Here is a 9,439-nt window from a genome sequence, read left to right on the forward strand (position 1 = left end):
GCCCGCCGTGCGCCGCCGCCCGCCGCCGCCCGAGCCGGATCCGGCGTAGATCCGGCCGGCCCCTTGCTACCCCGGCCACTCCGGCGAGCTCCAGCCCCGCCGGTGAACAGTGCGCACCGCCGCCTCGATCTGCTTGTCGGGTCAAACCCTAGATCCGGTGGTAAAATTTCGTCTAAGTCCCTGATATTTTTAGTTCATATGCCTATGTTCACAACCTCGTAACTTTGTATCCGTTGCTCCGATTCATGCATATAGCATATCAAAATGTTCATCTCAGAGCGTACATCATTTCATTCCATTGCATCATTTTCATTTGAGTTCATCTTGATGCCCGAAATGCTGTTAGAAGAGGGCTACTTGAGTTAATTGCCAGATCTGTTACTCCGTTTAGCACTTTTGTTTTTTTTGCCATGATTAATGTGTGCATGATATGCCCGCGAGTTCTACATATGCTTTGTTAAGGGTTTTGTCATCTCTCTAGAGGTGCAACCATGTATTTTTAGGATGTGTGTGGTGACTAGTGCAAGCTTGCAAAGTGGTGCACTTGCTAATTCTGTTTTCAGGGACTTAGTAATTTCACTAAGTCCTGGAGCTGTTTATCTCATGATGCCATATGTTCATGTTGTTTCCTAGTGATCCGTGCCTTTTTTGAGGATGATTAGTAAGGATGTTTTGTTAATATTATAGTGCTCTATCCATCCATGTCTTTGTTTGCAATTATGGAGCACCCTAGAGTCAATCGAGCTCTACTTTTGCTACTTTGTGAATCTGGGCAGATTGTCAACTTGTTTGCAATTTTGCCGCTGATGTTGTAGTTGATCCGTGCATGCTATGCTATTGTTCTTGCCATGTCTAGCTTGAATTTTGTGCCTTTTTGATGGGTGTATGCTTGTCTTGCCATGACTTGCTCTGTAGTGAGTGCATCGAGCTCGTAAACATGCCTACTTGAGTTATATTTCAGCATGTGTCAGTTTTTCACAAAGTCTGAAACTGATTATGTTTTTGCTATGTTCACATGCTTGCAATTGTATTTTCTAATCCTTTTTGGCTCAAGGTCACTAAGGGACTTTTGTTAAGCTCTTTGAGTAGCTCCATGCCATGCTTTACTTTGCCATGTTCAGGTCCTGTAGCATGTAGTTTTGTTGCTCTGAAGAGGGCTACCTGATCTGAAATTCCAGACAAGTGTTGATTTCACTAAGTCTGAGATCTGTTTGCCATTTGCATTTTTGCCATGCTTGTTTGAACCTGTTAATGGATGAATTGGCCGTAGCTCAGTGCTAGACTTTTGTTAAGCATCTTGTGTGCATCCCTGCCATGTATTTTGTTGTCATGTTTGGGTGCTGTAGCATGTTCATCTCATTGTATTTAGATGCCTACTTGCTGTAAATCGCAGACCAGTGTCATTTTTGAATCGCTTGCCATTTCCAAACCGTAACTCCGATTCCGGCGTTCTTTATATCGTTTTCAAGCGATTTCATCTCATCTTTCCAGTGGCACACTTGGTTTTCCAAGTTGAGGCCAGGTTCATGCATTTCCTGTCATATCTTACATTTTGCATCCCCCATCGCATCCCGCATAGCATATCATCTTTGCATTGTGTTGTTTGAGTTTGCACGTGGTTGATTGTATCATTGTTGCTTGTTTGTCTTGTTTGGGTAGAGATGGGAGACGAGTTCGCAAACGAGGAGCCCGTTGAGTTTGTTTTTGAGGATCTAGTCAACTCTGACAACTATGCAGGCAAGATGATCATACCCTCGAAATCACTACTATCTTTGCTATGCTAGTTTGCTCGCTCTTTTGCTATGCCATTGCTACGATGCCTACCACTTGCTTGCAAGCCTCCCAAATTGCCATGTCAAACCTCTAACCCACCTTGTCCTAGCAAACCGTTGATTGGCTATGTTACCGCTTTGCTTAGCCCCTCTTATAGCGTTGCTAGTTGCAGGTGAAGATTGGAGGCCGTTCCTTGTTGGAACATATATTTTACTTGTTGGGGATATCATTATATTGCTATGTTATCTTAATGCATCTATATACTTGGTAAAGGGTGGAAGGCTCGGCCTCTCGCCTAGTGTTTTGTTCCACTCTTGCCGCCCTAATTTCCGTCATATCGGTGTTATGTTCCCGGATTTTGCGTTCCTTACGCGGTTGGGTTATAATGGGAACCCCTTGATAGTTCGCCTTGATTAAAGCTTTTCCAGCAATGTCCAACATTGGTCTTACCATTCGCCACCTAGCCTTTTCTTTCCCTTGGGTTCTGCAGACTCAAGGGTCATCTTATTTTACCCCCCCCCCCGGGCCAGTGCTCCTCTGAGTGTTGGTCCAACCGAGCGATGTCCGGGGCTACCAGGGGCAACTCTGGGCTGGCCTACCCGAAGTCTGGCTCATCTGAGTGTGCCCTGAGAAAGAGATATGTGCAGCTCCTATCGGGATTTGTCGGCACATTCAGGCGGTGTTGCTGGTCTTGTTTTAACCTGTCAAAGTGTCTTGAATTACCGAGATACCGAGTCTGATCGGAACGTCTTGGGAGGAGGTCTATTCCTTCGTTGACCGTGAGAGCTTGTCATGGGCTAAGTTGGGACTCCCCTGCAGGGATTTGAACTTTCGAAAGTCGTGCCCACGGTTATGGGCAGATGGGAATTTGTTAATGTCTGGTTGTAGATAACTTGAACCTTAACTTAATTAAAATGAATCAACTGAGTGTGTTTCCGTGATGGCCTCTTCTCGACGAAGTCCGGGAAGTGGACACGGTGTTGGAGTAATGTTTGCGCGGGTTGTTCTCTAGTTTCTCGCTCGCGCTTTGCCTCCTCTTCTCGCTCTCTTTTGCGAATAAGTTAGCCACCATATATGCTAGTCACTTGCTGCAGCTCCACCTATATTTACCTTGCCTTATCTATAAGCTTAAATAGTCTTGATCGCGAGGGTGCGAGATTGCTGAGTCCCTATGGCTCACAGATTACTATTACACCAGATGCAGGGCCTGATGATTCCGCTCCAGGAGACGCGTACGAGCTCAAGTGGGAGTTCGACGAAGACTCTCAACGTTACTATGTTTGCTTTCTCGATGATCAGTAGTGGTGCCCAGTTGGGGTGAACGGGACCGTGGTCGCATGTTGGGTTCTCTTTTATTTTGGCGCCGTAGTCGGGCCATGAGTGTTTGGATGATGTAATGTTATTTATGTACTTGATTGACGTGGCGAGTGTAAGCCAACTATGTTATCTCCCCTTTATTATTTATATTACATGGGATGTTGTGAAGATTGCCCAACTTGCGACATATGCCTTCAATGCGATTATGCCTCTAAGTTGTGCCTCGACACGTGGGAGATATAGTCGCATCGAGGGTGTTACACATCCGCAAGGGTGTGAACTTCGGAATACATCATCGTCTCCGCGTGCCTCGGTTATCTCTTAACCGAGCCCTTTACTTATGCACTTTACTTTGTGATAGCCATATTGTTCTGTGTCATATATCTTGCTATCACATAGTTGCTTATCTTTCTTAGCATAAGTTGTTGGTGCACATAGGTGAGCCTAGTTGTTTTAGGTTTTGTGCTTGGCAAATTAACCGCTAGGTTTATTTCGCATTTGTTCAAGCCTAAACCGTAATTATTTTAAAATGCCTATTCACCCCCCCCCCCCTCTAGGCGACATCCACGATCTTTCAGGCGGGCTCTTCCTTAAACGGTGAATACGACGGGCCCGGACCTGGCCCGGCCGTTGGGCTGAAAACCTAGGCCCAGGCCTGGCCCATGGCAAGGTCGGGTCACGCTTTTTCTGGTCGGGCCGGGCCAGGCCGGTTCGGGCCGTCCGGGCCGAGCTTCCCATGGCCAGGACTAGTCCCTTGGGCACACTGGTAGGATAAAGTGCACAGGAAAGACTAGTGTTGCTCTGTGGGGCCAGTCTTGATCCTGCCAGGAGTAACAATTTGTTATAATTGGTATCAGAGCCGACCCTCGCGGTTACACGGGCATCTGCAGGTCAGGTGTGCGGGCATGTGGCGCACGACGCGTTTGGCTCATTGTGGCACACGACATGGCACATGTGCCAGACTGAACGCAGATAAGTGCGCCAAGAGAGAACGTCCGTGATGGACTGACGAGGACGTTGGTTCCTTTAAGTGGGGGTGTATGTGAGAGTCTGACTTAATAGGTATGATAAAGTACTCATATCAATAAGGAATTCCTTCTTTTTCGAAAGCCCAATCGAAAAGAATTTCAAAGTTAAGCATGCTTGGCTTGGAATAATTTTAGGATGGGTGACTGACCGAAAAGTTGATTTCGGATGCACACGAGTGAGGACTAAGTGCGCGGAAAAGAGTAGTGTTGATGTGTGGGCCAGTCTTGATCCCGCGAGACTATAACAAGGCGTTACACTCCACTTCTTCCATAATGCGCAAAAATAAAAGTTTCTGTGTGCGAAAACGACGACAAAGCCATAGATTATCTAGAAAAGTTGGGTTCAAATCAAAATAGTCCTTCTGCAGTAGCCGTGCTCCGGACGCCCTATCCTGATTGGTCACTCTTCTTCCTTTGATTGATCCTTTGAAATTGAGAATATGCTTCACCTGCCGGTTCATTTTCTCTTGCATGCTCATGTCCACCTCTTCGTCCGAATTTGATGAATCGAAGAACTCATCTTGAATGATTTGATCAACCTCCGTCGGTCCATACTCCTAGTCCCACGAAGCATTTGAATTCATTTCCCCCCTAAAAAGAATCATAAAAAAAGGATCGGATAATGTGTCGAACATATAGAGTGCGAGGGGCAAGCCTGAGAGTTGCCAGACATACCGCGGTGGTGTCCAGACCGGCGACGACGTCCCCGACGGCGAGGACGTGAGAGAGGAGTGTTGTGCCGGTGTTGGCGGCGTAGAGGCTCGGAACGGAGTCGGGCCGCACGCAATGGCGGAGCTGCGAAACCGACAACGCGGAGGAGGAAGAAGAGAGGAGAGAACAAATGGATCCGATAGGGCGAGGGGGTAGATTTTTGTGTAATTTGAGGTGGTGTAGGGCTGTCGAGTTCAACATGAGTCGGACATGTCCGGGCACCTATATATCTATCTTCTATTTGGCTGGATACGAGAGGAGTTGACCAGTTCGGACTTTGAGACCAATTTAATAAACTTGTCTGGGTTGCTTTTTTATGATCGAACAGTGACTAGGCCATCCGTCCGAACAGATTGGAGGCGTCCGGCAGATGCTCTAAGCTTCCGTACGTCGGCTTCTAACTTTCTATGGCCCAGAGTTTCGGCTTCTAACTTTCTATGGCACATATTTGTGGACTTTTTTTTAATGTACACGGTACACCACTGTTAATTTTTTCCCCTTGATTTGTTTTCGCAGTACAAGGACACCACTGAAGCGACCATGGACGCGACGCGCGCCATCCTGCAGCAGTGCGAGCGGTCCAAGACGGTGAGGCGTGTCATCCACACGGGCTCCGTTGTCACGGCCTCGCCGCTCCGGGAGGACGGCGACGGGTACAAAGAGTTCGTGAGCGAATCCTGCTGGACCTCACTCGGCCTGCCCTACGACCACAGCAACGAACACCTGGACGTGAGTGCTTCTAATTCCTGGTCTAGATCCCGGCAAGGCCATCATGCACAATTCATTCAACTCATCGTATAATTCTAGCCAGGGGCGGAGCCAGAAAATTTAGTCATTGGGTTCATTTGTTGACTCGTGAGAATTTGATACGAATTAGTTAAGCGTAAAAGCTGTTTTACACCATTTTACATCACCCAAAAATAACATAACAAATAGAAATATGATAGTATTTTTTTGCATGGAAATAGAAATATGATAGTAGCTACTACATATTTTGTTATTTAATAGTTGAAGAGTATAAGACATACCAGCTGAATGAAATTCTAAAACCACTTTTTAGGTACTACAAAAAAAGTAGTACCCAAATAACTTCATAGCTTGGGTGTAGCTTCTCGTCTTTTTGAAAACAGTGAAAAAACAAATTATTTTGACAAGTTTAATACAAGCACCATCAATAAAAAAAGTAAATTTAGAGTGTCTCATTTTTATTTCCCTAATTATCTTTAAAAGACCAAACACCAGATCCATACGAATGGTAGAAAACATGTATTTCTTCCCGTAGCAAATTAGATAGTCATTTATAAACCGACCACTCATTTTATTGTGCAGCTTTTCTTTGACGTCATTAAATCACCGTTGAGTATCTTCAAATTTCTCTCTGTGGATAATCAAACTTAGCCGGCGTCTTCTAATTCCCGCCGTTAAATATTTGTGTGTAATCTTAACCTGCTCCTGGGGTTTACTTGTGTACTAAAATTCTCTGCCGATTCGTCGGATGATAAGGCAACTGATCTAAATTAGTTTCTCCAAGGCGTGAGAAGACTACTTGCAATGACATTTGATGAATTTTGCCTACATCTAACAAGTCATCTTAACATGTCTGCATCCTTGCCTTGATGTGGTGATCGATTTCTCTTTGAAAAATATTGTTACATGGTCTAGATCAATTAAAGTCCGTGATTTACTTCAGCAAACTAGGGCAAAAATATTGCCATACTAGACTATTATGCTAGATAGAACATATACAAGAGAGAAAGATGTGACGATGCGATCTCTCGGTACCTTCAATTCTCAATTGAATTGACGGCTTGCCGCTGGTGTCCGATGATGGATGCATGGACGAACAGAAGAGACGAGAGGAGAGAGGCCAGAGTCATTGGGGAATCGGACGAGTAAAGGCGTGGCGGCGGCTGCGTAGGAATCGTAAAGTTCATGTTTGAGAGACTTGGGTAGTTGTGGGCACTGGGCCAATTTACTTATGGGCTTTTGGGCCTTTTTAACCTATCCACCGAGGCAGTTCACGAGATTGATGGGGTCAGTCAATCTTTTTATTGGGTTTAGGTCTAAAAAGTACTCCCTCCGTTCAAAAATACTTGTCCTAGAATGATTGTATGTAGACTTGTTTTAGTTCTAAATACAACTATTTCTAAAACAAATATTTTCGAACGAAGGGAGTACCTGCCAATACATACGTAGCTACCAAGTTTCGTTGGGTTCAACTGCACCCAACGATACAACGGTGGCTCCGCCCCTGATTCTAGCTATGTCGGGTCCTTCGTTACACTTCGTTACATGAGGAGGCGGTTAATTGGCAATCAGGTGTGGACTCTGCCTATCAGTCCGATTAAAAAAAAGTGCAGCGACATTGTGACTACAATCACAAAGCAAATCCATTACATGTTACATATAATGTGCCACATATCCTAGACTGCCGTCCATATTGTTTAAGCGAAGTCTGAGCTACCAGCCTACCATCTCCAAGTGGATATATGTAACCAGAGTTCAAAGTAACCCTCGTTCACATGATGTAGTGAGAACCATGTACGGAGCCAATGGATGGCCATGTGAACAACCTTAAAGAAATGAAAACCTTTTGTTTGTTAAACACAATATCATTATAAAAATTCCCAAAAAGCCAACATAAAGTGCGTGTACAAAGATTTCAGCCTTAAGATGGGTACCAACACGCCTTAAGATTTGAGCAAATACAATAGGATGATATAGTCAGGCTGTAAGACTTTAAATATTATATTTTTGATGAGTTGAAGAAGAAAGAAGAGAAGCGAGCTACTCTTTAGCAGCCGTAGCACGCACTCCTAGACAATTTATAAGCGAGGGAGGTGGCCATGAATCAACAAAGTAGTACATATTTATATGTAACTATTGTACTTGCCAACTATAACCTTGACTATAGATGATGTGGCAAAATCATATAGCTAGCAGCTGGCTATAATATTAATCATGCTCTAACCAATTTCTTAAACGAAACATACACCATCCTCCACACCAACCGTGCAAAGACGACATCTTAAACTGTCTTGCCAATTGTGTTTAGCTAAGATATCTTTGGTTATAAGTAAATACCTAATAAAGAACTTAATTGCAAGGGACATCTCAAGTTTACATAAAAATATTGTACAAAAAACATGGTTGTCATTGATAATGTTCGTGCACATTGATTTGACCGTGAAGTAACCCTAATTGCGGGGTTTCCATCAGAATACATCCAACTCCTCAGATAAATCAATTGCCATTAAGCATTGCACCAAGTGAATCCAGGACATCCATCCCTACCCAAAAACCGTAAAAAAATAATAACATTCAATGGTATAGTTACGAAAACATCTGCCATACTGACATGTTTTCCCTTGGTGATATTGTGCAAGGTAGGGTACTCGTTGCTGAGAGTCCTATTCCCCAATCAGTCAGTCACATGTCCTTCGAAAACCTAGTACATGAGCCATTCAGCACTCCCAACCGTGAAAGCAACATGCAGTAAAAATTCTTGTTTAAACGCACAGGCCTATTTAGAAAGTTTTTAGAAAGGAGAGTCCGATGGTCTTACAGTACCTTAGAAAGAGGGCGTGAGTGGATATACTTTTTGCGTAGGAAGTCTTGTCATGCCCCGTCATAATTTAACAACTTGAAAAAACATTTACTTATAATTTCTTTAATCCACATATCTTCATGCCCAACCCTCCATGATCTCCATGCTGACTTGCATTATCTACATTATCTATAGGCTTATGTATCCTCGAAGACCATCTCTGAGAAGGAATTACTCAAGTACAACGATGACTTCTTCGAGGGCAGAGTGCTCGACGTTGTTGTCTTGGTATGTGGCCTCGTAGGAGGAGACACCCTCCTTCCGCACATCAGCGACAGCCTCCATGCCATGTTGTCACCTCTAACTGGCGCCGAGCTCTATCACAACTCCCTCAAGTTCCTACAAGCCCTCCTCGGCTTCGTACCACTGGTGCACGTCGACGACGTCTGCGAGGCACACGTCTTCTGCATGGAGAAATCGTCTGATGTTGTTGGTGGCCGATACCTTTGCACCACCGCGCACACCAACATGCATGACATCTTGGAGCACTACGTCCGCAGGCACCCCGAACTCGAGCGGATCAAAGAGTAAGTTCTCGAACAAAATATCATATTTGACTATCTCTTACGTGGTGCTTTGTGATAAATATTTTTGGTGTGTGTGTGTGACTGTTAGAGTGGTGGGAGAGGGAGTGAGAGTGCAGGCTAACACAAACAAGCTTGTGGAGCTGGGGTTCAAGTATAAGTATGGAGCAGAGGAGGTGCTTGATGGAAGCGTGGATTGCGGGAAGAGGTTGGGATTGTTGTAATATGCATGTGCATACGTTGATCGTGTGCTAGCATACATTTGACAGTCAAAATATATGTATATATGTCATTTTTTGGACTCTTGTGTTTTTTCTTGAAACATGTTGAGGTTATTGTTCTTTTTACCATTAGTTTTGGGTTTGTGTCATGAGTTTTTCATGTTAAGAGCCCAAAGAAACATATGTTGAAAGCATACATATAGAAAGGGGTGTAGTCCCCCGGGAAGAGAAAGAAAGGGGTGTAGTCTTCTTCTCTTT

At 44.5% G+C, this 9,439-nt stretch overlaps 1 protein-coding gene across 1 annotated transcript in view; it reads left to right on the forward strand.

Moving 5' to 3' along the window:
* Positions 1-9,184, forward strand: part of LOC119353886 (putative anthocyanidin reductase) — a 16,784-nt gene extending 7,600 nt beyond the window's left edge. The window contains exons 3-5 of the mRNA XM_037620585.1: positions 5,346-5,558; positions 8,572-8,963; positions 9,052-9,184. Of these exons, the coding sequence (XP_037476482.1) occupies positions 5,346-5,558; positions 8,572-8,963; positions 9,052-9,184 (738 nt within the window). The remainder of the gene's footprint in view (positions 1-5,345; positions 5,559-8,571; positions 8,964-9,051) is intronic.
* Positions 9,185-9,439: the final 255 nt, after the last annotated feature.

Source organism: Triticum dicoccoides, chromosome 2A (assembly GCF_002162155.2).
Source record: "Triticum dicoccoides isolate Atlit2015 ecotype Zavitan chromosome 2A, WEW_v2.0, whole genome shotgun sequence".
Classification (NCBI taxonomy): domain Eukaryota; kingdom Viridiplantae; phylum Streptophyta; class Magnoliopsida; order Poales; family Poaceae; genus Triticum; species Triticum dicoccoides.